General features: G+C 40.9%; 1 protein-coding gene across 3 annotated transcripts in view; it reads right to left on the reverse strand.

Annotated features, from left to right (window-relative positions):
• The window catches only part of LOC311254038 (ecto-NOX disulfide-thiol exchanger 1-like), a 66,773-nt gene that overhangs the window by 34,186 nt on the left and 14,604 nt on the right, over window positions 1–17,983 (reverse strand). For 2 of the 3 annotated variants that reach the window (XM_084384463.1, XM_084384464.1), the window contains exons 2-3: window positions 7,165–7,313; window positions 6,913–7,050 (exon numbers count right to left, since the gene is read on the reverse strand). In XM_084384463.1, coding sequence (XP_084240589.1) covers window positions 6,913–7,050; window positions 7,165–7,174 — 148 coding nt within the window. In that variant the 5' untranslated portion in view covers window positions 7,175–7,313. Of the gene's footprint in view, window positions 1–6,912; window positions 7,051–7,164; window positions 7,314–7,401; window positions 7,422–17,983 lie in introns of those variants that run through there. The other variant, XM_084384465.1, reaches the window with a different exon arrangement.

The raw sequence follows: 17,983 nt of genomic DNA on the forward strand, positions 1-17,983 counted from the left end.
ATGCAGGTGATGGAAGTGATGCAGGTGTTTGAGGTGGGGGAGGTGATGCAGGTGATGGAGGTGATGCAGGTGATGCAGGTGATGGAAGTGATGAAGGTGATGCAGGTGATGGAAGTGATGCAGGTGATGGAGGTGATGGAGGTGATGGAGATGGGGGAGGTGGGGTATCGATGCCTCCATGTTGGAAGTGACCAGATCAGAGTTTCTCTCCAAATATCGACTCTTAACATTTTCCGCATTCACGTCTTTATGCAGTCGATGTTCGTCAGCTGACTGATCGTTTTTTAAACATACCTACGGTGACTTCTTCATAAATAAATGCATTTTCTGAAGAAAAAATGGTCTTTATTCAGGCATCCTTTGGACAGCACAATCCCAATAATTCCTTATATAATCTAATTTTCTCACAGCAGCAGGGTTCATAAAGAGCTGTTAAACACTTCCTACACATTCTTCATTAGAGCTCTTCAGGCTTATAAAAGAGAAAAACACTGCACAGATAATCTTTCACAAAGCTGAACATATGTAGCCTTGGTGCATTCACAGATTCTTCAGGTCTAAGGAAAACTCATTACAGCATCGCCTGCGATAACCCCGACAGGTAAATTACACATTGCGCTGCTACACATTCATCATAATCACATAAGGCTGTTTTTTCTCCCAGAGCCAAAACGACGAGCCAGGTTCATTTCTCTGGCTCTGAGCTCTGCAGCATCCGCCAGAAACAGAAGAAGACAGGGGAAGAAATATAGAGAAGAAAAACACACACAAGGAGGAGAAATATGAAAACCAGAGCCAAGAGAGAGAGAGAGACGCTCTGACACAGAAAAGGAGGATTTATGTCTTTAATTATTATTATTTTATGACTGTTTTTCCACCAGAACTACCAAGAGACAAAAGCTGCGGGAAACATCTGTCTCTGATTACCCTGAAGATGAGATCTCATTGGTCAGACACACCCAGACACATCAGTGACGGATAAAACTTATCTAACCCTGAACCCATGTCATAATTAACTCTTCAGCCAATCAGGTTGATCTGTTTATTCCACAGCTTCAGACGTTTATCTATCAGATAGATCTATAACCGTTTAAAAGAGTGAAAACTGTCTCCTGTAGGTCAGAGGAAACATGGGCTTTTGTGATTTGAGCTGAAATGACCCTTTAACACACACATATCAAATTCATGATGTAAATGTTCCCACGTGTCGTTTAAAGAGGGAGGAGAGCTGCAGCTGCTGCCAGAGGTGGAGTCTAACGAGCATCACATCATCACTGTAATAATATCATGTCGTCATATTAATATTTCTGCTGCGCTCCTCAGGAATGAGGTTGCTAAGTTACAGTCTGTCCCTCCTTACAACAGCTCCTCTCTTCTCTCCTCATTCAGCCTCACTTAAATCCATGCATTCAATTATTTTGAGATTAACTCAAAAAGCCCACAAATCTGGCTGCTGCTCATTTAATAAACTCAATACAGCAGTTCTTTTACAACGACAGACCTCCATCCAGCAGGAGACTCAGACAAATCCCCAAAACTATTTCATAAACACTAAATCACAATGAGCGGATACATGAAGAGCTTAGTGGACGTTAGACAAATTACAAGTGTTTGGACACATTAAAGAGGGACAGATACATGCAGTACTACACACTACTGAGGGACAGACACATGCAGTACTACACACTACTGAGGGACAGATACATGCAGTACTACACACTACTGAGGGACAGACACATGCAGTACTCAGGGTTTCCTCTACATGTAATTGATTGTGGCGCACCGCCACGGCAAAATAAAAGCCGCCACACCTTCAGAATATTTTCAATTTTCATGAAATGTGACGCTACGCTGCAAATACCCTTATTTTGAAAAACCAACAACGGAGTCACCACCTGCCTGTTTGGCTGCGGCACGCGAAAGACGAAGAGAATAGAGACGAGGGTGAAAGGGTGAAAGACAGGTACCTCAGCTAGGTTATATTTGATACAGTTTTGTTCAAACCCGTGAAAACGACCCTAATGTTATAGATGGATTAGGCTACAGAAAAAATCCTGAGTCGGTATAAATGTGTTATTGATTGGTTAATACAGGAGACGCATTATTTCTATCATTATTTCAGAGAGATTCTTATTTTTATTTTATTTTTGTACCATTGACACTTGTTGAAGAGAGATTACTTTAGGCCTAATAAAGCATGTCGAGTCTTATGTCACACAGTAGAGAGAGATATTATTTTGTTGTAGATTAATTTTTAACTGTAAAACTTAATTTTCTATTGATAGAGGAAACCCGTTACGTTTCAGATACACGTTTTGAACAGCACGACATAACATTAGCTTAGGTAATGCCCAGGTCATTTTCTGCCATGACTCTTTTCTGGTTACATTTTCAGATGAGTAAATTTAACTATTTTCAAAAGAAGAGAGGTCCCAGAGGAAGAGAGTCAGGTAACGTTACATAAAGGAGAGGCTCAATGTTCTTGATTTATTATCGTGATGTTATTCCCTCAAGCCAATAGAAATGATAATGATGTGTACCGTGATAAGTGTAATATTTAAATATTCCTAACATTACCTGCGTGGTATTGGTGATGTGAACGAATTTAACACTTTATTTAACCCAATATTATATTAGATAAGAGCACAGGCAGAAGTAGTGCAGGAGGTGAGTGGAGGAGAGAAAAGAGGAGAGGCAGAGAAGGAGGGTGAGCATGGTGAGGCAGCAGAGAGCAGCAGCGAAGGAGAGAGAGGGAGGAAAAAAACAAAACACAGGGAATCAGGCTGGGACCCAATATCTTTAATTTGTTGTTGTTGTGTTTGTTGTTTTGGCCTAGTGATACTGCAAGATCCTATTTTCAATTATTATTTTCAATTCATGTACCTGAAACCCTATAGTAAATAATGTATTTAGAAAAACATTCAGTTTGAAATAGTCATAATTTCACATTTCAAAATTCATGTTGTCGTCGTCGTCAGTAAAACTACAGAAGTATTATGAGCAAAATGTTCTTAAGTGTCAAAAGTAAAAGCATTCATAAACAACATTTGACTGTTGTAGCTGTTTGAACTGGAGCTACTTTGAACTACTTAATAAACAGCTGGCTGGTTACTGCCACTACTACACATACTTCTACTACTACTACTACTGTTAATACTGCCATTACTACACATACTACTACTACTGCTACTATTACTACTACTGTTAATACTGCCATTACTACTCTCTCTTTTACTCTTTTGCTGCTACACCCCGCCTCACAGGACGCGGTGGGGGCCTCGCTGTTGTCTTCCGTGAACGCCTCAAAATTAGGTTGGTGAACTCTGACTGCTTCCCCTCATTTGAGCTTCAAGTGACTAAGATAAATGAACAAAACCCATTTTACTGCATTTTAATCTATCGCCCTCCTGGCCCAGCTAGTGGGTTTCTATCCGACTTCACCGAACTTTTAACTTCCATTATCAAACTGGATAAGGTCCTAATTATTGGTGATTTCAATATTCATATAGATGATCACTCATCTAACACTGCTGCAGAGCTTTTAAATATCACTGAGTCTTTTAACTTTGTGCAGCATGTCTCTGGTCCCACACACATTAAGGGACATACACTGGACCTTGTCTTCTCACATGGTTTGACTGTTGAAAATCTACATGTGGAGGATTCTCTTGTCAGCGACCACAGCTGTGTCTCCTTTGATATGGAATACGTTGAGAAGCACCTATCATGTTCTGTTCAAGGAAAGAAACGCTTTATTAATCAGTCTGTTGTTGAGAGCTTTATTTCCTTGTTTGACGCTGAGCCTGCTCCAAACGATGATGATGATGATGATGATAATGATGATGATGATGATGATGTAAACTCACTGGTACAGTGTTTTAATCTTCAATGCCAGTCTGTTATTGATAAAGTTGCTCCAATCAAACCAAGATCCACCTCTCTAAGGAAGCCCTGCCCTTGGATAAATGAAGAGATTCAAAATCATAGGAGAAGCTGCCGCAAGGCAGAGCGACTGTGGAAAGCATCGAAGCTAGAGGTCCATAGGCTGTACCTTAAGGATCTGAGATTAGTTTTAAACAATACGCTAAAAACAGCAAGAACTGCTTATTTTGTCCAACTTATCTCTCTTAATAAGAGAAACCCTTAGTTTCTGTTTGACAACATTAGCTCCATTACATCCCCTAATGTCGCCACTGCCCCAGTCTCCTCTACGACTGATTGTAATGCTTTTGCCAGCTTTATGGAAAACAAAATAAATGACATTAGGGCCAACATTCCTCTAACTGTCTCAAACCCTTGCACTATTCAGCCTCCCCGGTGCAACTGGTCCTTGTTTTCTTTGGTCACACTGTCAGATATCAGTGCGCTCCTTGCCACCATGACTCCGTCCTCCAGCCCTCTGGACATACTTCCGACTTCACTGTTTATTAAATCTTTTGGCTCTATTGGCCCATGCATTGTAGAGATCATAAATCAATCTCTCCAAACTGGCGTTGTCCCAGTTTTCTTTAAACAAGCAGCGGTGGAACCTAAATCAAAGAAACCAAACTTGGATCCTGCTGATCTGAAAAATTATAGGCCCATTTCAAAGCTCCCTTTTCTGGCCAAAATTCTAGAAAAGGTAGTAGCCGAACAATTAACTGCCTTTATTGATGAAAATTCTATCTTCGACACCTTCCAATCAGGTTTCCGTGTTTCAAGTGATGTCCTGATGGCAGCAGACTCTGGTCAATATACAGTCCTGGTACTGTTAGATCTAACCGCTGCATTTGACACGGTGGACCATAAAGTCTTACTAAATAGACTCAGAGACACTTTTGGGATTACTGGCACTGTATTGAATTGGTTCAGGTCCTATCTGACTGACAGGAGTTTTCTGGTCCATGTCAACCAGTTACTATCTGACCCGACAAGGCTAGCCTGTGGGGTCCCACAGGGATCAGTCCTCGGCCCTTTTCTCTTCTTGCTTTACATGACCCCTCTTGGACAGATTATCAGTGAGGACAGTGATGTCTCTTATCATCTTTATGCTGATGATATTCAGCTCTACTGCTCTTTCAAGTAGACTGAGCTGCATAAATTAGACAACCTTATTGCCTGTTTGACTGCCATCAAAAAATGGCTAAATGACAACTTTCTTCAACTGAACCATGCCAAAACTGAAACACTGATTATTGCCCCAGATAGTGCCATTCCCCCCATAAAGCAGCATTTAGGTCAGTTAGGTCTCTCTGTCCAACCTAGCCTACGTAACCTAGGTGTTGTGTTTGACAAGGACATGTCTTTGGACCACCACTGTAAACAGTTGGTGAAGAACTGCTTCTATCATCTGCGGAATATTGCTAAACTGAGGTCCATGATTTCAAGACCTGAAATGGAGATGATAATTCATGCCTTTGTTTCATCCCGCATTGACTACTGTAATGCTCTTTTTATGTGTTTTAACAAAAAGGCTGTAAATCGCCTTCAAACTGCACAGAATACAGCTGCAAGGCTTGTAACTGGATCTAAGAAAAGGGATCATATCAGCCCAATTTTATATTCCCTACACTGGTTACCAATTAATTTTAGGATTCATTTTAAGATTTTAGTACTTACTTTTCGAGCCCTCCATCATCAAGCTCCCTCCTACATCACGGAGCTACTGAGACCCTACTCTCCCTCACGCTCACTAAGGTCATCAGATCAGAAACTCTTGATGGTCCCCCGCACTCATTTTAAAACACGAGGTGATTGCTCCTTCCAGGCCAGTGCCCCTTGCCTCTGGAATGCACTACCATTGACCTTACGTAGCATAGAGTCCACTGAAGGTTTTAAGAGAGAACTTAAAACCTATCTTTTTAGACAGGCTTTTTACTGATGGTGAAGTTCTGGGACCTCTGTGAAGCTACCTGGACCTGTGCCGTGGTGTGTTTTTATTTTATTTTATTATTTTTTGTGTGTGTGATCTCTGTATTCTATTGCATTTTATCTTTGTTGTAAAGCACTTTGTGATTTTATCTATGAAAAGTGCTGTATAAATAAAATTTACTTACTTACTTACTTACTTACTTACTACACATACTACTACTACTACTACTACCACTACTACTGTTAATACTGCCACTACTACACATACTACTACTACTACTACTACTACACATACTGCCATTACTACACATACTACTACAACTACTACTGTTAATACTGCCACTACTACACATACTACTACTACTACTACTACTTCTACTGTTAATACTGTTAATACTGCCACTACTACACATACTACTACTACTGTTAATAATGCCACTACTACACCTACTACTAGGGCTATGTTAGGGACATGTGAGGCTTATGATAGGGCTATGTTAGGGATATATTGGGGCTATCTTAGGGCTATCTTAGGGATATGTTAGGGCTATGTTAGGGACATATAAGGCTTATTTTAGGGACATGTTAGAGCTATGTTAGGGCTATGTTAGGGATATGTTAGGCTCATGTTAGGGTTATGTTAGGGATAAGTTAGGGATATGTTAGGGATATGTTAGGGTTGCATTAGGGATATGTTTGGGCTATGTGCAGAATTGATGACATTCACATTAGACTCAGCTGGATAGTGTGTTCTGTGATTATTTGTGTATGTAAAATGTAGTTAAAAAGTATCGCCAGTGAAGTAATGGTGTCAGTAAAATTTCCCTGCAGGCTGTGACTGCACTGCAATATTCTATCTGCTGATTATTGGTTTGGTGAAAATAGAGAGAAATGTGGTGACGATGAGCCAGAGCACAATGTGACACCTTCACAATGTTTGTTGAGTCCTACCAGCAGTCCAAACCTCCACATTATTACAAATACTTTCAAATCATTGAAATTATTCAGAGAAAAGCAGAAAATCTTGACATCTGTGTCTCAACTAGTTTCAGAAGAAGATACCTGAAACGAGCTGCTGCTCGCCGAGGCCCACAGACATGATGCCCAGGTTGTTCATGGCCGTGGCCCAGGCTCCATGATCCGTGACGGAGACACTCAGGTGGTTCTGCTCAGCACCCAGACTACCTACACCATGAGCTGCTACACCACACACACACACACAGAGAGAGAGAGATAATTAGACACATGATGGAGGAGACATGATTGACAGGAATGACTTTTTCTTTTCTAGAATGTCAGAAAATAATTTTTTACCACTGGCCATCGCAGGTTGTCTCTTCTCGTCTCTGTCTTCAGTCGTCTCATCAGATCCTTTCTCTGACTGACGAAGGGATGAGAGGATGGATCAATGGATCAATGGATGCATGAACAGACCGGTTCGTCCAGTCAGTGCCAGAGTCCACCTGAGGAAGGAAAGAACGGAAGAGTTCAGAAGATCTTAAAATCAGAATAAATCCCAGAGAGCTGTGATGAATCATCAAGCTGACGCACAGGCAGAGAAATGTTGAGGTTATTAAGAAGCAACATTACGATCCAAGCTCAGCTTCCAACAGGGAGAGCTGTTACAGACACACACACACACACACACTCTCTCTCTCTCTCTCTCTCTCACACACACACACAGCCTTTGATATGGTGACACAACTTTTCAGCAGCAGTTTCTAATCTTTGAAAACACACAAAACTGTGCTCTCAACTCCAAACACACACACACACACACACACACACACAGGCACAGTGTGTGCTGCTGGTGGGTTGGTGTCTCACTCATTACCACTTCTCCTCCTCTGTGCTGTCGAGCTGTCATGGAAAAAATCTGCAAACTGACAGCCTGAATTAATCCCTCATGTCTGTCTGACAGGAAAGAACTCAGCTGCGTCCATATGACTGAAGCAGAGGTCACACAGGGTTCAAGTCTCCGCCCACTGTGATTGTTCCCTGTATTGATTTGATATTGTGGCCTCAGCATAGGAGGTTCAACGATTGGACAGTTATAACAAATATGTCCAAAGATGATTTTATTCTCCTCTAAAAAATGGAAAACTACACAACTAGAATGGCACTCAGTAGAGTGCATACCTTAGCCAAGGCCCAACAATCATGTTACATCTTCTGTCCCTTGGCAACCTGTCTGCCTTGGAGCAGGACTGTCTCTCTCAGCGTGGACGATTGTCTGCAGGTGTGTCAGGGAGCAGCCATCAGCTGCACCTGATCTTCATAATCACGACCTTTTCAGATACTCTGCTCAGCTATTTCTACTGCGTTCAAGCTATATTATCTAAGAGTTCTGTGATGCCTCGTGATTTCCGGCTGGGATCAACCTTGTTTCTTTGTCTTTTCTTAGTCTTGTCACCCCTGACTCCAGCCCTGCTTCTTCTCCCCGTCCACTTAAGTCTGCTGATCATCTCCAATCCGGAGTGTGTAGCTCTACCTCTTGAGCTACGGCTGCCCCATCTGTAGCTCCGGAGGAGCAGCGGGCCATCTAGTAAGTGTTTTAAGTGCTTTGGGCGGTCTGTAGACTGGAGAAGCGCTATAGAAATGCAAGTCTGTTTACCAATCCCTGCCGCTCTGCTCTGGATCACAACTCAAAACCAGGAAACCTCTCCAGACCAGCACCCTTCAGTCCCATTTACCCTCCTATCAGTTTTTGGTTTTCTTTACAATAAAACCTCTGATGTTGTCTACAATTTAGTTCACTATAGTTTTCCTTACCCCATAACAAAGGGCCAACCCTAAACAAATCAGACCTAATAACTGTTGGTACCTCTCTGAATCCCCATTATCTAAGCTGTACATTGGTACCATACGGGATCAGTGTAGCTGCATCTAAACAGTTTCCAAACCACAACTGACATTAAGTTGCAGGTTTCTGTCCCTATTTGTTACCCTTTAGATGCTATAAAAGCTAAAAAAAAAAATGACTACCCTATCAAAGCATATCTAGACATATCTGCTAGGTCTGTATTTAGGATCAGAATCAAATTGTAATTCAGATACCAGCCACCTGATTTGTTTTCATCGATATGCATGTCACAATCTCACTTTCTGTAGAGTTTTTTGTGTTTTGTTTCACTGTTCTGCTTGCAGAGGCGCGGCGAGAGGCTGGGCGGAGTCCCCTGTCACCGGAGCCACTGGCACACACACACCTGCAGCAGGTTGGCAATCAGCGCCTGTTTATAACCCCGCTCTCCACGCTACCTGCTGCCAGATGATTATGTCGACCAGACGTGGTAGATGGCTCAGCCCGAACTAAGCGTTATCAAACTTCTAGTGTCTTGTGATTGCCTTAACTAATACTTTGTTTCTGCCTCCAGTGTACACCGGTGACCCAAACTCTGCCTGTGACTCCGCTCTCCCTGCGCCTCTGCAGCAGACAGTCTGCCCCGGCCGCATCTCCGCTGCCACACGCCACACCGCTGCCAGCGCCCCGAGAGCTACCTGGTCTCCTCCTGCCACCTCTCGGACAAGGGCTCTCATCACCACCAGCTGTCCTCTGGTTCTTTAAATAAAGCACCTATAACAGTTCATCCTGCCCTGTGTCCGCTTCTGGGTCCTACTAGATACTACCGAGTGTAACAATGCATGCATTATTATTATAGACATTAACCAAAATGTGGGGAAAACTCCCCAAAAAATGTAATTATGAAAAGAGGGGGGGGGGGGGGGGATCCTGATCCATCTTTATTTTAATGCTGCTGACAAACCAACCAACAAACCAATAAAGTAAGCAACAACCAACCAACCAATACACCAACCAACCAGCAAACCAACCAATAACTTTAACTTTATTTTTATTTGTATGGCACTTTTCATACATATAGCAACACAAAGTGCCTCACAGAGGATAAAAACATAAAAGAATAAACCAAGCAGCCAAGCAACAAACCAACAAAAAAGCGACCAGCCAACCAGCAAACCAACCAACCAATAAACCAATAAACCAGCCAACCAGCAAACCACCCGGCAAACCAGCCAACCAATAAACCAATAAGCCAACCAATCAATACACCAACCAACCAGCAAACCAACCAATTAACCAACCAACCAAGCAACAAATCAACAAAAAAGCAACCAGCCAACCAGCAAACCAACCAATAAACCAACCAACCAGCAAACCAACCAACCAATTAACCAATGAACCAACCAACCAACACACCAACCAACCAGCAAACCAATAAACCAACCAACCAGCAAACCAACCAACCAATAAACCAACCAACCAGCAAACCAACCAACCAATAAACCAACCAACCAGCAAACCAATAAACCAATAAACCAACCAACCAATAAACCAACCAACCAGCAAACCAACCAACCAATAAACCAATCAACCAGCAAACCAATAAACCAACCAACCAATAAACCAGCCAACCAACCAGCCAACAAAAAATACAACCAACCAACCAATATGGTAAAAAAAAAAAAATCATAACCTATGTGGCAGAGGTAATAATTATAATGGCATTTATAATTGTATTTCATTACACAAAAAGTGAAATATCTCTTTACAGAACCATAAATAGTTCTACTGTCGAGATCCTATATGTGTCAGCAGTATCCTGAGTGTTTCCCTCAGTCTTTCATGTAGGATTATAACACTGTTGTGTTAGTATACCAGACACGTATCACTCTCTGTTAGCCCACTGCTCTGCAGTCATCATCATTATCTACATCTGACACCACCACAACACATCCAGATTTAACAGAGATACAATCAGATCAATCAGATTGACTGTATCAATAACATCAATCACATCACTTCCAGTAAAACATGTTCTTCACTGGTACGATGAGTTTAACATAAATGTTCAGATTGGATGGGAGCAGCAGTTGGTAAACAAGTCGCTGCAGGCTGAGAACAGATCAGCTCTGTTTGTATCACAGAGTCAACACTGAAGAGTCTCACCGAGTCCTCACAAAGACTGAACATGCTCTCACACACACGCACACTCACACACACACACACACACACACACACACACATCCTGCAGGCAGAATTAGGTCCCTGACGATATGGAGAGGGATTGTGGATTATGACGAGTTGAGGAAGCTGCTGAGCTTCACTGTAGCGTCACACAAAATCCATGAGTTTATTTTAAGAAACGTTTATCTGGCAAATAAAATTGTTTAGCCATGCTAGCTTAGCATCTGTGGAGATGTTACTGTCAGTGTGTCCTCTACTTTGGTCCAGACTGAAATATAAGATAAGATGTACCTTTATTGATTCCTGTATGACAAATTCAACTTGGCCCAAGGGAGAAATGCAGAAGCGAACAAACAATGTGCAAATAATACAATACAGAAAGTAGTAGGGTGAGGTAGAAGCTGACGACGAGAGATATAAAAAAGAATAAAATAAAAATGTACTCAAAGAAATAGATAAAGTACAATAGAAAGGAGATGCTGTTTACACTAGATGGATCTGTATGCATATGCCTGTGTGTGAACTCTGATGAAATGTGGTTCAGACATTCATGTTCCCAGGTGACGGACTGCAGACCTGGAGACAAAACATACCAACAAAATCATATAAAATGTTGTCAAACTGCTCAACAAATTGGCAGCCATGACGATAATGTTGATAAAGTTGATTTCTGCAACAAGACAAACACATCTCCAGAGAGAGATTTTATTTTAAATCAGTCATGTGAGCAAGTGGTAAATCATGACTCGTCAGATCTTAAATCACGATTCATCTGATCTGAAATCACGATTCATCTGATCTGAAATCACGATTCATCTGATCTTAAATCACGATTCATCTGATCTGAAATCATGATTTAACTGAAATAAAAGTCATGTTGGGGTGAATCAGGTTTCCTGAGTTTTCTGCTAAGCACACTCCGTCCTGCAGGGAAACAGAGATATGAGGTTGATTCAGGTATTATGTAAAAATGACAAGATGCTGCAGAGCACACACACGCACACACACACAGTATTTATCCAAGTAGCAGTCATATGTTTAATGGGCCACAGCCAACAGTTACTGGAAATCTAAACAGACACAAACACCTCGAGCTGTGTTCAGTCTGCTGTGACTGTCGCTCTCCGTTCAACTGCTTGCTTCTTCATATCACCCGTGTGTGTGTGTGTGTCCGTGTGTGTGTGTGTGTGTGTGTGTCCATGTGTGTTTGGCAAATGTAATGTGCCATCACAGACTTAAAGACTTCCTCATCTGTTCTCTCTATCTGTTGACTCTACAGGTGTAACGACAGGTGAGACGCTGATTAAAGCTGCTGTATCTGTCCATCGTCAGTCTGTCCATCGTTAATCTGTTCATCGTCAATCTGTCCATCGTCAGTCTGTCCATCGTCAACCTGTCCAACGTCAACCTGTCCATTGTCAACCTGTTCGTCCATCTTCCAACATCTATCATCCTTCATCTATCCATCCACCCTTTTATAGACTGTCCACTCATCCATCCGTCCACTCGTCCATCATCCATCCATCCATCATCCATCCATCTGCCCACCCTTCTGAGAGCTGATTGGACGAGGCCAGACTCTACTGAGTGTTTCTGCTCACTTTCATGTGCCATAAAATATTCACAGCAGAATGCATGTCCTGTTTATTATTCATGAGCTCACTTGACATCTCTGAATCATTCACACACACACAGACACACACACACACTTGCATACTGAGGAGTGCTCAGTTGGACACAAACACACTGATAAATGTACAGGACACACACTGGGAGAGCTGGATCTGTTTGGCGCTCTTATAAACATATCTAAAGACACACACACACACACACGCACACAACCAACATGTTAATACTGCTGAGGCCAATCAGATCTTCTGATAACAGCATCAGGTCTCATAAATCTTGTTGGTGTTTCCAGTCAGGGAGGGAGAACATATGAAATGTCAAATTTTCATTTGTCGCATTACTCTGCATTTATTCAGGAGGTTCTACAGATTGACTTCATTTTGTGTACAGTACTGCAGTAGTTTAAACAGTTACTGCAGTAATTTAAACAGTTACTGCAGTAGTTTAAACAGTTACTTCTGCAGTGATTTAAACAGTTACTTCTGCAGTGATTTAAACAGTTACTGCAGTAGTTTAAACAGTTACTTCTGCAGTAGTTTAAACAGTTACTGCAGTAATTTAAACAGTTACTGCAGTAGTTTAAACAGTTACTTCTGCAGTGATTTAAACAGTTACTGCAGTGATTTAAACAGTTACTGCAGTAGTTTAAACAGGTACTTCTGCAGTAGTTTAAACAGTTACTGCAGTAATTTAAACAGTTACTGCAGTAGTTTAAACAGTTACTTCTGCAGTGATTTAAACAGTTACTGCAGTGATTTAAACAGTTACTGCAGTAGTTTAAACAGTTACTTCTGCAGTAGTTTAAACAGTTACTGCAGTAATTTAAACAGTTACTGCAGTAGTTTAAACAGTTACTTCTGCAGTGATTTAAACAGTTACTGCAGTGATTTAAACAGTTACTGCAGTAGTTTAAACAGTTACTTCTGCAGTAGTTTAAACAGTTACTGCAGTAATTTAAACAGTTACTGCAGTAGTTTAAACAGTTACTTCTGCAGTAGTTTAAACAGTTACTGCAGTAATTTAAACAGTTACTGCAGTAGTTTAAACAGTTACTTCTGCAGTGATTTAAACAGTTACTGCAGTGATTTAAACAGTTACTGAAGTAGTTTAAACAGTTACTGCAGTAATTTAAACAGTTACTGCAGTAGTTTAAACAGTTACTGCAGTAGTTTAAACAGTTACTTCTGCAGTAGTTTAAACAGTTACTGCGGTAATTTAAACAGTTACTGCAGTAGTTTAAACAGTTACTTCTGCAGTGATTTAAACAGTTACTTCTGCAGTGATTTAAACAGTTACTGCAGTAGTTTAAACAGTTACTTCTGCAGTAGTTTAAACAGTTACTGCAGTAGTTTAAACAGTTACTTCTGCAGTAGTTTAAACAGTTACTGCAGTAATTTAAACAGTTACTGCAGTAGTTTAAACAGTTACTGCAGTAGTTTAAACAGTTACTTCTGCAGTAGTTTAAACAGTTACTGCAGTAGTTTAAACAGTTACTGCAGTAATTTAAACAGTTACTGCAGTAGTTTAAACAGTTACTTCTGCAGTGATTTAAACAGTTACTGCAGTGATTTAAACAGTTACTGCAGTAGTTTAAACAGTTACTGCAGTAATTTAAACAGTTACTGCAGTAGTTTTAACAGTTACTGCAGTAATTTAAACAGTTACTGCAGTAGTTTAAACAGTTACTTCTGCAGTAGTTTAAACAGTTACTGCAGTAGTTTAAACAGTTACTGCAGTAATTCAAACATTTAGCACAATGTTTTCTAAAGTCTGACAGTCTGTCATCTCCACGTCACACTAAATTAGGATTCCTCGGGTGTCTTTTCCCTGTTTTTGCCTTTTACCATATAGTAAAATGTTCTCTTTTCAGTGTGTGCTGAATGAGTTGTTAGCAGCCCCTGTTTGCAGTGTACTCGTGGATGCACAGAGAACTATCACTGGATTACTTTGATACTAATGAAAACATGATTCTAAGGCAGGTAGGAGTGTTATGGGCATTTATCATTATGATCTAAAGATTATGATAACATGAGGAGGTATACAATAAGTCACACTGGATGTAAAATGTGTGTTTTTCGTGTCCTTGTGTTCAGATTTGACTGAGTTATGACTCAGGAGTGTGATCAGGTTTTAAGTGTTTTAAAGTAACTTAATGAGCTCAGTGTCACAGTAACTGCTTTACCTGCTGGCAGTGTGGATACAGATTTCCCATCACTCTCTGCCTCTTTATCAGAGTACTAATGGAGTGAAATGTGAAGAGTTGGTCATGATATCACTTCCTGGGGATATCATTATATCTGATGTCCATCCAGAATAAACATCCATAGATCCGCTTAGAAATCAGAGAAAAAAGACTTGCCTGAGAATCATCATGTTTTTAAGTTTGAGTATCAAAGTAATCTATTACACCCATGGGTACACTGCAAAACAGCTGGTAACAGCACTTTCAGCACACACTGAATGACTTCATGGAAAGAGATAAAGGATAAAAATGGGTTCATAAGAAAACACGTGTAGCTACATGAAGTTGACATCACTACAGCATATTAACGAGCTGGCCAAATCCCCACACCTCCGCTCCATTAGCACATCTAGTCCAAATGGAGCTGTAAACTACAACATACTGTATTAGGACGGTGTGTCTTTCAGCTTTTTTGGAGTTATTTTACCCCCTAGTGGCCAAACAGAAATCACTGCAGCTTTAAAGACGCTATGTTTCTTAGGAGGCCTCATTAGTTTTCTCAGCAGCTGACAGTTCTGCTCTTTAAAAACAGACATGTTCCTGATCAAACACTGCTCAGCATGTCCTTTTTTCAAAATAACAATAAAAACTTGATGCTCGTGTGTTCCTGTTCTTTAAAATGTGTTTCAGGAAGTTCCACAAATTCCATCTGCATTAAAAATGTTGATGTAGCATGGCAGCAGTCTCTGATGAAAATCTGAAGACATTTAATCTTCAAAGACGCAAAGTCATCTGATAAATGATTACAGATAGTCAGAGGCAGGCTCAGAGCAAACATTCCTGTAAACCCCATCAGATGGTGAAGGTTTCACCTTCAACAAAACAGAAGGGAACACGTGTCACAAAGTGTCACAATAGAAGTAGTGAAATACGGAAGCCTAGATGTGCCAATACAGATTATAAAATGAATGCTCCTCTGGAGATTTGATGCACATCAACACTATGAAATAAGACGACAATGTTTTAATGTGTGTCAGTGCAGGCTGGTCACACGTCAACACATTACGCATGTTATGTTAACGTTTCACATCTTTAGCACACAGCAGGGTAACACACTAACATTACTCCAGTTACTGTAACATGCTAATGTTAAGATTGTTGGCATGCTCATTTTAGCATGTTAGCATGTGATGACAGCCTGAATCTGAACGTGAATTTACTGTAATTAATAATTAACTTCTCAACAATAAGTCAACTATTTGAGTCAGTAGATGACATGTGTCCCTTTATTACACTCTTACCTATTTATCCTGATCTACAGTGATCAATACAACACAGCTGAAGTCACTGTTTAAACGTGTGAGTGACAGACGTTAAAATGTTTTAATTATTCAATTATGTTAGACTTATTTTTTCATTTGTGAAGAATGAGTGTTCAAGTTAAAACAGGAATTTAACTTGTGATCTAACAAACATCCAGAGATCAACAGAGACGTCAGGGTCATTCTGTACAAACCACACACACACACACACACACACACACACACACACACACACACACACACAGTGCTGTGCTGTCTACTTCACACAGTCAGTGTGAGGCTGTTTCATGACTCCTCATGAATATTCATGACAGACTGTATATAGCAGCATCCTCCTGAGGACGCTCTGTATCCATGGAAACAGTCATGAAGTTGGTCCAGCTGATAAACACTGAGCTCCATCATCCAGCTTCATCTATCACTTTATTTATCCTCCATCTCTCGTCTCCTGCCTTCATGCTGCTGCTCCACCTGCTCCATCATCACTGATCAGATCAATAAAACACCCACTCTCTTCTGTTCCTGTGAAGCTGCTTTTCTTTATGTCAAGAGCTTCAGATTTGATTTTCTGTATTAAGACTGAAATATATATTCAACAACAAACCAATATCTGAAAAGGTCATCATGATCCTGAATGGTCAATCAGGAAGTCATTTAATATCTGCTCTCACTCTGGTGTCAGTGTAATGTTGAGTGGAGGGCAAGGAGGTGAGACAAACGTCCTGAAACCTCGGAGCCAAACGTCCTGAAACCTCAGAAACAAACGTCCTGAAACCTCAGACAAACATCCTGAAACCTCAGAGACAAACGTCCTGAAACCTCAGAGCCAAATGTCCTAAAAAACTCAGAGCCGAACGTCCTGAAACCTCAGAAACAAACGTCCTGAAACCTCAGACAAACATCCTGAAACCTCAGAAACAAACATCCTGAAACCTCAGAGCCAAATGTCCTAAAAACTCAGAGCCGAACGTCCTGAAACCTCAGAAACAAACGTCCTGAAACCTCAGACAAACATCCTGAAACCTCAGAAACAAACGTCCTGAAACCTCAGGACTCAGTAAAAGTGGCGTGAATCACTCTGAGATCCAACAGAAACACAACAGAGTCGGGTTTGTCCCGTTGATTACCCTCCGATACAGTTGGTATTTTTTAATGTTGTCTTGTGTTTCTCTCTCTTGAACCTAATCCAAAGTACTATCAGATTAAAAACATTTTATTTTGGTGTTCAGTTCTGATGAGTCTTTAAATAATTTTTCACACCCACCTGTAATAAATCAGTGGACAGCAGTGACATCTCTGGTTTGAACCACTTCTCTGTGCAGTGTATTGATCTCAGAGTGTACAGACTGTGATGTATGGACGGAGTGCAGCCTGTCGTCTCCAGTGTGACTGAGACTCTCTCTTTACCCTTCAGCTGAGAGACAGGGTCACGGCCCAGATATCAGTCAGCGCTGCTGCAGCAAATTACTTCTAATAAAGCCTTTAGAGCAGCACCATTAACCAGAGAGAGACGAGCTGCAGCCCAGCCAGCAAATACAATCAAATCATTGTCACAGAAACAGGCCACTTTAAAGCCATAATGACCACTGAGAGAAAGGAAACGTTTCACATTTAACATTCAAAGAAGCATCAGGATTTAACTGCTGAAACAAGAACCAGCTCGGCTGCTTTCAGTGAGTCTCTGCTAGAAAACACATCAGTCAGACAAAAGCTGCTGCTGTGTTCAGTCACATTAATGTTTAAACAATTATTCCGTTAATCAGTCGAAAGACAGAAAATAATGTACGACTCTGATGAGCTGGGACAGAGAAGAAGGCTACACAGCAGCGTCACATGTTCAATGTTCAACTCTTGTTAGGTTGAATTCAAGTCCAAGAACAGTTATTCCTCAAAAACAGTTGGTGTTGTTACAGGAAGTCAAACTCCACAGTGTTGATGTTCAATCAACATATCAGACTTCCCAGCATGCATTGTTCAACAGTTAAACTCTCCTGAGACTCTGAAGAAAATATCTGT

The sequence above is a fragment of the Pagrus pagrus genome (assembly GCF_965226575.1).
Source record: "Pagrus pagrus genome assembly, contig: HAP1_SCAFFOLD_183, whole genome shotgun sequence".
NCBI lineage: Eukaryota > Metazoa > Chordata > Actinopteri > Spariformes > Sparidae > Pagrus > Pagrus pagrus.